Here is a 16567-nt window from a genome sequence, read left to right on the forward strand (position 1 = left end):
CTAAGCGTAGTGAAATATGCTAATGCAGTAATCAGCTTTGCACTACTGTATTTCTTTAAATCATTAGCTACTTGACAGTAAATCTGAACAGATATTTTAAGTCTTCTGTTCCTACTGTATTTAAAAACAGAGTTAAGAGAGCAGTAACTACAGGCATTCTGTGGAGCTAGGAAAATATCTAGGACACTTCTCTTGCCTTAACAGTGTGAAACATTTCTAATTCTGTCATGAACTCAACAAAGTAATCAAGTTGCATTTCCAACATTCAAACCCAAGGAAGGTATGACTAAACTGTGAGCTGTAACGCACAGAATAAATTCTTGGGTGTAAAGATTTTTGTAGTACTCTGTGTATTAAGTAACACATCAATATTTTTACATAGCTTAATATATACGAAGTTAAAAAAACCTAGAGCTTCTGTACAATGTAATTGTGCACATTGTTAAAATGATGACTCTATCTGTTCAGAAGAATTAGGGCATTAACAATATAAATATTGTTGGTAAACTGGTTGATAAAATGGGTAATTCACTAGAGCTTGTATTCAGAGGGAAGTTTTATTAAGAATTATAATCTCTCCCTTGAGGGCATCTTTCTACTGTTCTCAGCTAAGTTTTACCTCTTTCTGCAGATTTCAGAAGCTCTTGATAGTATTGCTTGCAAACATTAACTTCCCTTTCCAGCTGTGCTGTATCAGAGCTTGTGAAGATTTTGGACTCCTGGCTATCTTCCACAAAATCATCAAAACGGGACTGCAAATTGCTTAGAACCTGCTGATGTTCACCTGGCAGCATCGTCTTTATCTGCAACAAATTATAAATCCAAGGAATAGTCAGCAATGATGCATCACTCACACAGTTCCCTGTAATGTTTTTTATCAAAAAGCAATACTGTCCAATTACTAAGTTGGTAAAGTCAAACAATTGAGGTTCTGAAAGCTTGCTGTTCCTAAGCTGGAGTCCACTTGACAGTTGATAGTTTATACTCACTATAAAAGGCTTTTCCATCTTTAATGACAGTAATGAGCTGTGTTAAGCCAACCCTATATCAGACACCATTTCTCCATCTAATGCCACATAGCAACAAACGAGCAGCCAGCAAGAGTCATACAAGCAGGGACACTTCAAGAATTATCTCAGATTACTTCCGACCAACAACAACAGCGGGAAATTAGAAGTGGAAATGTTATTTTGGGTATTGCAAATACTGCTACAGTTTGTAGACAGATTTACACCAATGTTGTATAATAAACTATTATATTAAATAGTGTTATGCTATACATCTAACATTGTGTAATTCAGTGATCTCACAAACTGTTTTAGCCAGAAAGAATAGTATTTTGATCTATAGCACTATTTAATTTCTGACAAATTGATCCTAACTAGCTATTTAATATTTCAAGTTACAGACATGCATAAAAATGAAAAAAACCGTTACAGAGGAATGAGTGTTCAGCTGCCTTCAGCTTCAAAGACTAAAGGTTGCTTCACAGTTGTTACGCTGTTAGTAAGAAGTTGCAGCATGAGGAAATAATCGGGGTTTTCATGAAGATTAACCTTAGCCTAACGCAGCTAATCTCCCAAGACATCTTCAACATAAATGCAGAAAGGTAGACTATTGCAGAACAAAACTCAGATTTAGTCACTGCTCATTGCTTTCGAGAGATCTTGTCCCTCTGCCGACAACAGCAGACCAGGGAGATTAGCACAGTAAGGCTATAGGTAGTTTTCCTGGTACCACCTCTCTGCTCCCTCCCCAAATGTAGCTCTGTAAAGGCTGCCCAGATCAAGGCAGAATGTTGCACAGTGGTAACCAGCGTGGCCACCGCCAGCTATTCCCACAAGGAAGATGAGGATTGCTGCAAATTGTTGATTATACAACATTTCTGGGAAGTGTAGCCTATGACTTCCTAGCAAATGGCTAAAAGGCCCTTTCTAGACATTGCACATACCGAGGCAACGTTGCCAGTTCGAACAGCTTCAATTTCGTTTGTCAGGTAATGCCAGGACACCACACTCTTCATGTTCACATGTGACTCATGCCAAAGGGCCAGAACGTTCTGAAACTGCTGTTCAATCCTGAAACATAAAAAGACTCCAACTTCAGATCAGCATACCACATGAAAAGGGAAAAAAAGTCAGATGTTATTTTAACTCAGGCTTCATATAAATGAATTTTAAAAGAAAATGAGGAGTTTTGTTTTGTCCCTACCTGTTGGCTGTATCTATTGCTTCTTTGTTTGGTGGAGGAACTGTAAAGCATACAGATGGAACCATGGCCTCATTACCACTCGGGCTAATGACTTTCCATTTAGCACGATGAGAGTTGTTTGCTAATACGCACTCATCATCTTTGTAAATTGTTATCTAGTATTAACAGAAAAGCAGAATAATTTAATGAGCTAAGCATTACAAACTACTTCTACAAAGCACTTCTGCAAATGATGTCAACAAATAAGCAACAGAACAACAAAAGCAATGTTCAATGTGAGGATTTGCTCTTGTTTACTAGGGTGGAAGAAATTTAGAGTCTATCATTCTCCAGGAGCATGGTAATTAATGAAACTTTAGCTGAATTCTCACATCTGTAATAGATTTGAAGAAATTCATGTTTCTAACCTCAATTTGTCTATAGTCACAGATGGCTTTAATTGGGATGGATGTTTTGAGTATACAGTCAGGGTTCCTTGGCTTCAGCTGAATTATTGCCTTTGCTCTCCCCACAAGGCCTGCTACTGTGCTCTTGTACTGCAAGAGTTGTTCTTTTTCTTCCTAAAACAGTCAAGAAAAGAATACGTCATAAGAGATGGCCAGAAGACAGGGCTGCTTCATTGATCCTGTTAAGCTTTCCTTTTCTTTCCTGACTTCTTTTACTGTGTTTCTTAAAAGCAACACATTTTACAAGAACAAAGTATCTTTCTAAAGCCACTGTTTTCCCACAACATCTGGTACTGTAAAGATAAAGAAATAAATAAAACTGTATTTTAAAGTTATGAAAAACAGTCATTACACATGGATAGATGCAATTATTTAATTATAAGTTCTGAAAAATAATTTTTTCCTTCACTTTAAAGGAATAATTTTAACACACATATTTTATATCAAACTATAATCTACACATTTCTTATTTAATTTTAACTCACATTAATAGGATTCTTGAATTCTTACCATAGACTCCTGGACAAGGTCTTCCAGCCTATGAAGGCTGCTTGATCTATCACAACTGTATTTTCGGTATATGGTATCTTTCAAATTCTTTAAATATTCCATGGCTTCTTTGGCATCACTGAAAAACTAGGGTGAGATAAATATCTGGGTTATTTTTAAACAACCTAAGTACACAAACAGCTACATGATGAAGTTTTCTTTAAGTGCTGTCCTTTTAAAAATAATCTTTTTTAGTAGTTTGAAGTAACCACTGCGCCACATGACACTATTCATGATCTCATGTCTAAATGTACTCTTCAAGAAGGCACGCTTTGAAACATCAGTTATTCTCGGCACCAGTGACGTGCAAAATTAATTCAGCCGTTCTAGAACCTTAGTTAATTACTGTTCCTGCAATGCAAAAATTTTCTGAAGTGATTCTTGTTTACCTTGGAATTACAATTACTTTCATATATAAAGAACACAGACAAAGCCTACAAACTGGAGCAAACTAGTTGCCAAATTCAGCAAGCACACTGGAGCAAACATTTTATGCAGGAGGGGAGGCGAGCTGCCACACTTGGCAGTTCTGCATGGGCATCTGCACTGCCAAACTAGGGTCCTGGTTAGCATGATTGCAAAAGGAAACATCCCATGATAATCCTCACCTCATACTGTCCCTGAAACCTCATTTCTTAAATCCAGAATTCCCATTTCTTCCACTTACCACTAGAGGCCCAAATTACTCAACTTTGTCTTCTCCAGTGTCTACCTCCTAACTCTGGGCTCTCACCCTTGTCAGTCCAAAGGCATCTCATCCCAGTATCATCCCCGTTCCTCTTCAACCACCCAACCCAGAAGACACTAAGGATTAACCTTTATAATTTAAATATTAAAAAAGAGTATATTTGTTTTTAACAAAAAACTCTTCAATCCTTGATCCTCATGCATTTAACTGAGTATGGCATCATTTGCTGAGTATGTAAATGGGTGATAATCAGAAAGGTGTTTTGTTCGACATGTCTGCTGTCAGGGTGTTCTCTGCTCTGTTTATTATTAATGCCGTATCTTCCATTTCTATTTGGGTAGTCCTGGAACAACCACCTGTAATATGTTCTCCCTTGGCCATCACTAACTACCCTTCACTCTACATCAGCTGCAGAAGCTGTAATGACAGCAGTTGTGCATGACAGGGAGAGAACACAGCTTCGTTCTAAGAGTCTCCAATTGCACTGCAGCACTCTGAAAAAATGTCAGGCCAGATTTTCATCTGCTGTGAACTGATATAACCGTAGTGAAGACACGACAGGTGTGGTAATTATGTGGGAGCACGGCTCATCATCTAATGATTGCACATGACAAATGTAAATTCTACAACTACTGTGAGAGAGGGACTAGCACTTTTGGTGGAATTTTTGGACTACAGACAAAACTTAAAGCATTTCACATTTTCATTGATTTACTGTCTTACCTCAAAATATGCAGCATTTTCTCTCAAATGTTGTTCCACACAGTGACAGAGCTGAAGAATCCAGCTCCATTGTGTCTGCATTGCAGCTCTATAGGCCTTTAAGGAAGAGAGATATATTTTAGAAAACCAAATGAAAATTAAAACATGCACACCTTTACAGCATTTAGGAAACACAAAAGTAATGTAGCAAATACAAGCATCTAAACCTGACCTCATTGCCCAGGAAAAACAAGCTGCAGCAAGGAAAATTCCAAATAGAGATGAGAAAAAAATCTGTCACTACAGCATAGTCAAACATAAGAAAACTTGCCCAGAGGGGCCGTGAAATCACCATCCTCAGGCACGTTCAGAATTCAGCTGAACAAAGCCCTGACACTACTTTAGGCAGGGGCTGGACTACATTTCCTGAGGTTCCCCCAGCCTAAGCTCATGTACAGATCTGTGTCTCTATTTACTCAATCAAAATAGCTGGATTCTTGCCTGGATACAAATCGGATATTAAAGTCACACTGAATACACAATAAAAATAATTAATCAGGACTCGCTGCAATGTATAATTTTGTGTAACAGTTGCACAGGAATTTAAAGAACATAACCCTGCTCGAATGACGGTTCCTATACTGTCTGCAGGAGTGCTCACCAGCAGCGGGTACTCTTGGCTTTGTGAAAGCAGCCAAAAGTCTCAATTTTTCAATTCCATATGATTCTCATGGAATTCAAAAGAGTTTTTCCACTGGCTTCAATGAATTTCAAACGGGTGCACTAATGCATAGATTCTTCCGTAGAAAAGGCATAAATTTCTTTTTTTTTTCTTTTTTTAAATGTCCCAATATAGCTTTACTGCAGACATCATAACTTGCATAGTCATCTTCACTGCGATGGCCTGGTTTCATAATACGTATGTTTGATATATTCATATATTAAGTATATTACACTGATAAGAACCCATTAGAACAGCACATACTTTTAAAGAATAGAACTCTCCATGTTACATAAAAAGTCATTTATTATTCAAAGTAAAAGCCAGGAGAAGGAAGGAAGGGAGGAGTTTTCTTCATGTTTCCAATTTACGCAGATATAAACTCACTGAGCTGAAGAACCATAAAAATCCATCCTCTCTGACTGTTTTTTCATTCTTATATAATAAAACAGCTTTTTATTGTTTCCATTTTTACCATCCACTGTCTGTATTTACTCTTTTCTTGAAAAACTACAGAGAAAAGCATTTTACATTCTCCTTTGGAAACTTGTTATGACCCTATGACAGCTACAATAAATTTTCTATACACCGTTTACCTGTAATATAGAGCTTGATTCAAGCCTGAAGTAAATCACATCGCCTGGTCAGATTTTTAACAGCCAAACAAGTTTCATAATTCACTGACAAATAAGTTATGAAACCAACCCTAAACCATAATAGGAACCTGTACATACAGTAAGTGATTTGAAAAGCTCTACTGAAACTCCTTTCAATCAAACAGGAGATAAACCACATAAGGACTGTTCTGTACCCTCAGTCTGCCAATACACTTTCTATCAGTAACTCTAGAAGCTGTGTGCATGATCAGAAATGCCTGTACAGACCAACTCTGGAAATTTTAATTTTAGACTTTAGGGGGATTTTATCTAAGCAATCCAAGATGTAATCATAACTTTACAGAAGTGTTCTTACTTTTTGGAAATTGGAAGACAGGTACAACAGAGATGCTGAAGAGGAAAAAGAAGGCCCCATTATTCAGAGTCTTGCTTAATTTCCTACACGTTAGCACTTCCCTTCTTTTCCCCCCAAATCTAATGTCTATTAAATCACAAAACTGTTTTCTTGTTTGTGTGCTGTTTTACTAACTTACCTCAATGGTTAGCCTGGCGGGGTGATTTTCAAGCAGCAATTGCTCAGCTATTTCTTGTACTGATTTAATAACGTCTTCTTTTTGATCAAGTTCTCTCATTAATTCCTTTTTTCCAGACAAAAAAAGACAGAAATGTTTTAGAAATCTCCTAAATTATTAAAGGTCATTTAATTATTCCCTCTGGATTATACTAGGAATACATACTGCATGGTACTCCTTTTTTCTCGTTATATTGGAGTTTCTTTCACTCCAGTCATATGCAACCTCTTCCTCTTCTTTTTCGTTCAGCCATATCAGCTCTCTAGTAGCACGAGATACAAAATTGTGAAGAGTATCTAGACGTCTTTCCTGATTTCTTGAAGTGTTCTTTATTAAAAAGAAAAAAAATATTGATAACAATCAGAATTTAAAACTCATCCCTTATCAAAGATGATGAACACAGGAAAGCTGAACATTGAAGAAGTATGACAAACTTACCAAGAGTTTTGAATACTGACTCTCCAGTTTGTGCAATTTTTCTGCATAATCGAGTTTAAAAGGGCCAGTCATTTCTATCTGTATTTGGTATATAAGGTCAAAAGACAACAAAAAGGTTAGGTATGTTAAACCATTAGATCTCCTGATTTCATGATATGTCATTTAGAGATCAGAAGTACAAGTAAGTAAGACTGTGAAATCCAAACACAGTTCTAAAATTCAGTATTAGTTTATGGGCCACCCAGTAAGAAAGTAACCAAAGAAATAAAGAATATGGTGCTGTACCTCACTGACTTTAGCTTCCTTAAGGCTGGATTCAAATTCCTCAATAGCTTTGTGGACATTTTTGTGATTTTCTAAATGGCTTTCAACACTTGGTAAATCTGAACCCCATTCTGCTCGATCAAGTTGCACCTTACAAACAAGAAGGAAAAATGAGCCGTGATCTACAAGGAGTAAATGTAATAATTAGAAATGGACTCTTCCCATAAAGATTGCTACCTGCATTTCTTCCACCCAGCTCAACAGGTCCTGGACAAATTTCATGTTCACCTCTTCTTCTGTTAAATTCTGATCCACAAAAGCCGATTTCATAAGAGGTTTTCTGATTTGCACCAGTTTGAGTGTTTGCAGAGTCCCACTGTCTACTCCTGCCACATAGCTCTGAATTAACTGCGGTGGGATGGCTGGTGCGTAAGCAGGAGTGATGGTTGGTGTCAGTCTGGAAGTAAGACCTGATGAAAGGCCAGATGTCAAGCTGGAAGAAGTCAAAGTAGGTGTTAAACCTTGGGTCATTGCAGCATTTAATTCAGGGGTTAGGTTTGTTGTAAATCCTGAGTTTAAGCTTTCGGTTATTCCTGATATCATCAGCTTTGTCTGCTCTGTTGTCAACCCATGCCCCTTGTTGTACATGGAAGAACATTCAGTCCGTATGGCCATCAGTTCATCACGAAGTTTTGCAACCCTATTAAAAGAAAATAAAGTAAACAAATAAATAAAAATAATTTCAATGAATGCTTATGATTAAGGTTTATCATGCCGAACTGAATAGCAATACGAATTCACATGATCTCTTACATTTCAGTTGTACTTAAATATTTATAAATAAGCATTTATATCAGAAAGTATAGGGTATGCCAGCTTATACTTCTATAAATACAGGTAACAGATGCAGAAATCAGGCAATGACCAGAAAATCAGCATGGTATGGGTACTAGCATGCACCATACACAATTCCAGGGAACAATCAGCAAAGCAGAAATCTTACAAGATACTGCATGTTGTAGTAGATCAAACAGTTGCAATTCACTGATGAGGAGCTGTTACGTGCTTGATCTCACCACTCCAGGACAAATCCTGAAAAACTCTGGAGCCACTTCTTCACAAAATTGAACTACGCTGTTTAAATGCATCTTTCTGCCAAGACTGTACACAGTGCCACATATAAGCTAATGTTACCCCACTTATTATCTGTAAAGACACCTACAGCTATCACCAGAAATCTCGCCATCATTTTTAAAATCAAAGTTAATGAATTCTAGAAGCATTTTAGGTGCAACAAAACAAGCTAACATCTTTACACTCAGATATCTAGTAAACATTAAAGTTGTGCTGGTGAATAACTTCATTTTCACAAATGAGTACAAACAGCTCCTCTTGTCTTCAACAACGTTTGTGGGCAATGTACCTACCAGAATACCTGATAATCTTTATCTGAGTGCCCTGTGACAGACTGAGAAGTTTAACCATAGACATAGAGATTTGAAAGTGTTGCCCATAATGGATATTCATATTTGGGACATTTATTTATTCACATAAATACACTGTAAAGTACCTTTGCACAAGCTGGTCTGCCTGATAGTATTTTCCATCAATAAGAATTTGGGCATCAATCACTTGCTGGCGGAGAAGGTTCTCAGATTCAAGAAGATACCCAGCTATCTCTGCCTCATGTTGGAACTGGAGCCCTGACTCTAATCGCTTGGTGTCCTGAAAAAATAAGAGAAAGACATTAAGCCCTGCAGCTAAACCAGAGAGAAACGAGCTGTAAGAATTCCTAATTTTTTTGTAAAAACCTCTTCTGATCTTGAAACAATTGTGAAGCATTTTATCTAACTATCAACAACAACAACAAAATAACAGAACTCACTCTAGGCAATTTTTTGTATTTTCTTGAAGAAATGCTAAATTAACTGTACAACGAAAAAAAAAAAGTAACAGTTATGAAGTATGCACTCAAAAATCCTACTGGATTTTCTTTTTAAAGTAGCCATTCCATTGCAGTAAGTTCATGAACACAGATGAGTAAAATCACCAACTAACTTACAGACTGCAGAGCATTCCGGGCAAGTATTAGTTTGTCCTCACAGCTCCGGCTGTCCCGCAGAATTCTGTTTGCAATCTGCTGCAGCATTTCCAACCTAGGTGATGCCAGAGCATTTCAGAAAAATAAATAAGTATTAATATTATTTATATTTACTACACGTTTCATGGCTTTAAAAACAAGCAAAGAAACAAACGAACAAACCGCATCTAACACAAAGTAAAAATACATCTGCCAAGTTACCTGTTTCCTTCTAAGGTGCTGTCACCAAAGCTTATACAAGATTTAACCAGTGTGGGACCACAATTAACAGAAAGGAAATTCTCATGAGAGTCAACGCTGGTTCGAGTACTAGTACTATTGCTAAACAGTGAATCGCTGCTATGATAGCTATAACTACTGCTATTCATTTTTACATCCAGAGCATGGTCCTTCTAGCTGTTTACATTTTCTGAAAAACAAAAAAATAAAACTCCTACAAAATGTACTGCTTCTAGGGATGAAATTTCACTACTGGCTTTTGAAACACCTAGCACTCCTCCTTTAAATAGGCTTCAGCACACATACTCAAAACCCAGCAATTAATATTCTGCCAGTGCTTCAAAGGATTTTACCTAGGGCTATGTATGCTACCTTGCTTTTGGCTTCCCTACTTTGCATTAAAGTTTTGCAAGTACAGACCTGACAGCAACATTAGGGCGTCTCTAGGAAATAGACGTGCCAAATATTTTATTTAAGTGTCACTAAATGTTTATAAGCCAAATAAGAATTTAAAGAAGTCTTTGCAGTCTTTCTCAGACTCTTCAATGAAGTTTCAAACAGGAGTGAAGTGAGAATTCCATGCTCTGGGTATGGTACAAAACACCCCCAGGTTGGGCTGACTCCTTTTGCTTCAAATGGAACTGCACAATAAAGCTGGGGGAATATCATGGTTAGTCAGCTCATAACAATAGAATTTGAGACACCTGAACAACATCCAACCCACCATCATTACTCCACTGTCCAAGCATGCACATTTACTAACTGCCCTGTCCCACTAATCTGTCCTCCTGCAAATTTCCCTTCAACATCTTCCACATTCAGAGCTAATTGCTTCTTGCTGTTCTGACCACAAAACAAACATGAAAAATCTTATCGCTGCCCTGAAGTTTACGTTTTAACTCAGAATTTGGATTAGGGGTGATTTTTTCAGTATTTCACTCCCTGCTTTTAGGGCCTCCTGAGAAACCACACCCACACCAGAAGAAGACTGTGTTTACACAGAAGAGCACAGAAAAGGCACAGACACACCCCTGCAGTAATGCCAAACTCTGCTGGTGTTGCAAACTAGAGCTCAGTTTGGTACTCTCCTCATTGACATGATATTAATTTTGACCTCATACACCAATTTGGCCACATGTTGTCTATCTGTGTTGATACTTTCAGATGTATTCACCTGCAGGCAGTTTTAGTACTTGCCAAATTTCAGTATTAGCTGAGGTCACATTTTTGCTACGACCAAATCTCACCCCAGGAGCTGTATCAACACCTCATATCAGTGAGAGGCACTAGTAACCAATACAACAAACATGGACCAAGTTCTTGTGTCCAGATCAATCGACAATTTTAACTTGATCACTAAGCCAGAATCACTTAATTAACTTTTCTCTCTCATTTTACAGTGACTACCACATGAGGTGACCATCACCATACAATCTGTCACTTTAAGTGTGTTTACCAATCCTGAAATATGGGAAGGAGTTTACGTTTATGTTTGTTTATGTGTGCTCAGTCCATCTGAATAAAAGAGAAGTAAACTAGTCATTTATACACATTCTCAACAAAGATAACCCAGCTTTCTGCAAGTATGAACAGAATTTCTTTTGGCGAAGGTGGGCACCAACTTTGTCTTTGGCAGGTCGGGACAGATTAACCTAGAAGATCTAGCAGGCTGTATTTCTTCCGCTGCTTTCCAGTGTTCTGCTCTGCATGAGGGGGGACAACACTGTATTGTGGGGACCACTTTGTACTCCTCTATAGCAACTTCTTTCGCAGAGGGATGCTGTGAATCCACACCTCCCGTTGAATCTGCTATTTCAGTCACGCTCTTGCTTTTGTAAGCATGACACATATTTAATCAACTCTGTCTTTTGGATCTTCTCTGGCTAAAATCTGTCTTTCTGAGGATTTCCTACACAATGGTCTGGATTCTTCACACCTAATTTCAGGTACTGAAACCAGAGAGAATGATCACCCTATTGTCAGCAGAAAGCCAGTGCAGGCATTCTCTAGAAAGTGATTCAGATCTTAGGTGTCTCCTTTGGATGCTTAAAGTTAAGTAGAACGAATGCAGACCCAGGTGTCTATACCCTCCTGCAGGTAGAAGCCCAAAGAATCATGTAACTTAAATAAAAGTTTTTTAAATTAGTGAATTGATAGCACCTGTGTCTGCCACAGAACTCAAGAGGTACCATTATAAAGCAGAAACGCTCTAAGACTGCATCAAGATTTTAAACGTGCTCAGTATGCTATTAGTGATGTATGAAACAGTACCATGCGTTCTACTACCATGGAAGACTACGATACACTTTGCACGTCTAAACGCTTTGTGTGCTCTTGAGTACAACCAACTTTTAAACAACCTCAGAACAGGACGTTAGCCCACAATGCAGTGCACCAAGTGAAATTTACATTTCATGTAAAGGATGAGGATGTTGCTTATACGAAATCAAGTCCAAATGAGACAGTGAAGTGATATGAACCTAGCTCTGACTAACTGTACAAAGAAGGTGGTTATATTTGTGTTTAAGTGCTTTGACAATCTGAGGCACAGATACTATTCATCATGACCTTCTGAGACCACCAAAGTTACTTCCACCTGGACCTGCTTCTATGAAGTAGGTAAAGAACTTCAGGCCTTGAACAAAGGCAGAATTACTCGATCTAGAAAAATAATGTGGATGTTATCATGGAAGATGACACCGTTTTCAATATGGGTTTGAACATTCACTAGCGTACCTCTCCACTTCAGGCCGAAGGGTCTTCTCTCTTTCCAGCATGGCAATAATAAGCTTTCCCCATTCTTTTTCTATATCATTTGGATGGTAGCCTTGAGGAAGTTTGATGCGTCCAAATTCTATCCAGACCTTAAGAATTCATACATGTTTGTTATTTTAAGTCACAGAAAGGAAACTTCTATACATTTCAATGCATGTTAAAACTTACCTCTAGCAGTTTATACAGATGTTTAATTTTCGATTTATCTGTCTCCTTTGGCGGAATTTCTGTTTCTTTAAACTGCAAATATTGATTATAAAGTGCCTACAGAAACACAAAAACCATCATCAACTTTTACTTACAGTGAATATAATCTTAGTCTGTAAACCCTCTCCTAATATTCTTCATAAACTTACGTTCTTATACTGTTCTACTTGAGTTCTACAAAAAGCGACCAATGACAAGGTAAAGATTTGCTTTTGATTGTTCATATGTTAGTAATGTATTTGTTGTACTTTCAAAAGGTTAAGGAGTAGTACTGTTCTACAGTTGATTTGATTGTATAAATCAACAAGCCCTTCATTTGTTCAAGCATGCTTTCAGTCAGTAAGATTAACTGTCGTTCCAACAAGGAGTTTCAGAGACCACACCTCACCTTCAATTCCACAGGATTGTTGGGAAATGTTCTGTCAGACATTATCGTGACATGGTGTCTGATCCACTGCATGAGGTAGTTCACCATATTCTGATATTCAACCCATTTGACTTCAACATCCTACCAAGGCACAAACCCAGATTACAGATCAGAAGAAAATCATGAGAGCTCATTTTTGTCTTATCTTTGAAGTCTGAGTCTTCACACACATAGAAAAAAGATTTCTAAACCCTGCAATTCTGAAACAATTTTACTTGCTCATTACTGGTCACTTAAAGCTTCCAAATATACAATTTCACTCTTCAGTTTTGGTCCCAAATAATTTCAATGAAAACACAAAATTTTCTAGTTTAATAAACTTCAAATTGATAAGAAACAGAGAGGCACAATTTATGGGTCCATGACTGGAAATTAAAAACTTTGACTCTGTATTTCTCCAACTTCAGGTACATTGCTTTTAGTTAAAGTTTTTGCATGAATATTTTCATGTCCAGAGTATGAAAGAGCTGCTAAGCCTCTGAAATGTCAATTTAGAAACTCATGTCAAAGAAAAGTGTAACAGCAGTCCTACGGAAGATCCAGCTGACATTCTGGAGCTGAAATCAAGAATTGTATTAACGAAGCTCACACACCGCATAAGTATTTTTCTCCTACTCACATTTGCACCAATGCCTTCACCACCTTCTGGTACTTTGGGAAATGCATCATAAAGTGATGACACATAAGTTATGACTGACTTCTCATCAGGTGAGGAAACATCAACATCTAAAAGAGCAAGACAGAACAGCACTTTATAATGTAGTTGTAAGACTGCCCACAAATATGATACAACCTGCAGGCAGATTGGATTTTAGCTTAATGTTAGAGTTTTTGCAACAAAGCCCTTCACAGCTATCTTACCTTCAGGATCCAGAAGTCTAGCAACACCAAGTTTTTCTGCTACAAAAAAAGCATGTTCTAAATTTGCAAGGTTGCTTTGAACAGCAACGGTATTCATGTCTATCAGGTCCGGCCTGTCAAATAAAAACAATAACATTTGATTACAACTCTTTATCAGATTTAAATCACTGCTGTATTAGTAAATCAAACCAAGAGCATGGATGGATACAACAACAGAATTTTCATTTTAAAAGGATTTCATTAAAATCATGTGAACAATCTGAGGTCAGTGCTAAGTGATAAACACAAGCAGGCAACTACAACACTGTCACTTCTTCATCTACAAGCTAAAGTTTCTAGCCACCCCTTCTCTCTCTCTCTCTCCCCTTATGCATATTTATTCATGTTCATTGCCATTGTATTGTCCTGCCTTGTCCTTTCCACTGCCCTTGCAGAGGTTAAACTCGCTTTTCTCTTAGGACTCATTTACATGAAGAAGGTTATTTCTACTGCCTTTACAAGTTTTCAGTCATTCTGCACCAAACTCTTCAGCACATGTCAGAACCCATACAGAAACAAGTTCAGTCACAAAAACATTACTTTAACCTGGATGACAAGTATTCTTACTGGGCTTTAAAGAAGTCTTGTTCAAACTGCATTGAAGCCCTGCTTTCAGAGAAACATTGCTGTTCGTTGTCTTGCAGAAAACCCTCAGCCCCATGCACTTACACCTTCACACCTCCGTCCTGCTAAACTCCATTGCCAGTCACAAGACTCTTGTTTTAATGGAAGACTTGTCTTAAGCCAATCTTACCTACAAACATTTTTAAGGCCCATAAGTATTATCCTGTACCAACATCCCTATAATGTTTTAAATGAATATAAAACTTCAAAATTAATATTGTACTTAGGTTTGCTATGTGGTGCTTGGCTTTTAGATCTTGTGATTCTCAGGGCAGAGTGCATTACTGCTTGCCTCTTTCAGCACCGCAAATCTTCTTAGCCATAACAACTACAAGGAAGAAGGGATTTTCAAAGATGCTAACCAAAAATTCCTCCCACTGAAGCCAACTAGAGTCACAAGGTTCTGAAACCTTTGCTACTGAAATTCTACGCTACTGAAAACCAGACTCACACCGAGAAAACCCTAAAACAAAACCCCAAAAGAAAAAAAAAACACATATAAGCTTTAGTGAACAATTCAGTCCTTAAATTTTGTCATTTTTGTTTCTAGGGAAATTATTTTCTTAGTTTTACCTAGCAGAAGCTTTAAATAATTGCAATAGACAGAAATAAAGCTATTAAATATCACACTGTTCAAAAAATATGATAACATTTCATTTGGCAACACCCCAAATTCCCTTGATCACAAAACGGTATTAAATCATGGGAAACTCAATACAAGCTTGACTTTGAATTAACTACAAGGGCATTGTAAATAAAAATGTATTTCTTTTCAGCCATTTATAATCACTGGTTTCCTCGTGCTCTTTAGAAGACAAGTCTACAAGACAGATAATAATACTGCCCCTATTATTTCCTGAAAGAACATTTAATTAACAAAACTTACGCGGTGTAAAAAGAAACATAATCCTCCTAAACCAGTGGGACTTTCCACTTCCAACATGCTTAGCAGGAATAAAATCAAGCTTATGCCATTCTCCGAATTTCAGTGCAATGAAAATGGTGCAATGAAACCAGTATCACCCGTTGCTCTTAGCAGCACAGAAAATCCATGAAAAATAAAAGACAATACTAGAAAAGGAAACAAAGCACTCCAGTCTCCTATTTCAGCCACAATAATGGAGACAGTATGACTAATAAAGATTCCTTTCACAGCACAGTTTTGACAAGGGAAGCAGGTTTCTGTAAGTGTACACTGTTGGTTTGGTTATTTTTTTTCACTTGCCTTCTTTATATTTGTTTCACACTTAATAAAAATGGCCCAAGAATCACTTGCGCTGCCTGTTTGATTGCCAACTCTCAGAACAAGAGAGAACAAGTTGTTGCAAAAGCCTTGACAATTCCCAGAAAACAAGCAGCAAGCTGCAGAGACACTGACATGATAATCTCCTTAGAACAGTTTTCATTTAGATGAAGAAGAGGTAAGGTTTTTCTCACCGCGATACAGGTAAAAATCAATAAAAACTGCTGTTGCATAATACATCATTTTACATCGGTGCTGTGGCTTCATTCCCCAGCTGAAGAAGAGCCCACTCTGTGAGATGCCTCCCCCCCTTTCAAACATCCTTTCCCATCCCTGCAACTCCTACCAGCACACAGTTATTCCAGTTCCCCTTTAAGAACAAGGGAAATTTGCAATGAATACTGCTGTTTTTCAGTTAATGACACACTTAACACATAGGTTACTGACCTAGATTAACTGGTCTATATTTATCTAAAGTCTTGATCTACCAGAAAATACTACAGAAGACAGCGTTCGTCTGTCTTGATAGTGCTTGCCTTTGGTTTTTGAAGCAGACAGAAGTCTCAACAGCTGACTGCGAACAAGCCCACTGATGGCTTATAAAAGGGCCAAGACAGGTATTACGACTTGCATGCAAAAGGACCTGGTACAGGCCATGGGAAGTGCGCACTGCTGTGGGCCTGGGGCATCCACCCTCCACAGGTCACCTTTTTCCCTTCCCAAATAGTGGAGGGATATGTTGCAAAGCCACAGGAAAAGGAGCTTACCTCCCAGAGCTCAGTAAAACACTTTTTTTAACCCCAGAAAAACGCATCCAAAAAACATGGCTCAGGAAATCAATAATTGCCATCTTGTTCCTTTTG

At 37.8% G+C, this 16567-nt stretch overlaps 1 protein-coding gene across 1 annotated transcript in view; it reads right to left on the bottom strand.

Annotated features, from left to right (window-relative positions):
- The window catches only part of LOC104161924 (dystonin-like), a gene marked incomplete at both ends in the record, with an annotated part of 16406 nt that extends 2495 nt beyond the window's left edge, over positions 1-13911 (bottom strand). Inside the window, 18 exons of the mRNA XM_009700507.1 lie at positions 620-803; positions 1952-2078; positions 2212-2366; positions 2619-2771; positions 3168-3293; positions 4618-4713; positions 6468-6572; positions 6672-6833; positions 6945-7022; positions 7230-7358; positions 7446-7908; positions 8779-8933; positions 9271-9364; positions 12265-12392; positions 12472-12567; positions 12899-13018; positions 13557-13663; positions 13799-13911. Of these exons, the coding sequence (XP_009698809.1) occupies positions 620-803; positions 1952-2078; positions 2212-2366; positions 2619-2771; positions 3168-3293; positions 4618-4713; positions 6468-6572; positions 6672-6833; positions 6945-7022; positions 7230-7358; positions 7446-7908; positions 8779-8933; positions 9271-9364; positions 12265-12392; positions 12472-12567; positions 12899-13018; positions 13557-13663; positions 13799-13911 (2591 nt within the window). The remainder of the gene's footprint in view (positions 1-619; positions 804-1951; positions 2079-2211; positions 2367-2618; positions 2772-3167; positions 3294-4617; positions 4714-6467; positions 6573-6671; positions 6834-6944; positions 7023-7229; positions 7359-7445; positions 7909-8778; positions 8934-9270; positions 9365-12264; positions 12393-12471; positions 12568-12898; positions 13019-13556; positions 13664-13798) is intronic.
- Between the last annotated feature and the right edge of the window lie 2656 nt (positions 13912-16567).

The sequence above is a fragment of the Cariama cristata genome, unplaced genomic scaffold (genome assembly GCF_000690535.1).
Source record: "Cariama cristata isolate BGI_N322 unplaced genomic scaffold, ASM69053v1 scaffold28355, whole genome shotgun sequence".
NCBI classification, from domain to species: domain Eukaryota; kingdom Metazoa; phylum Chordata; class Aves; order Cariamiformes; family Cariamidae; genus Cariama; species Cariama cristata.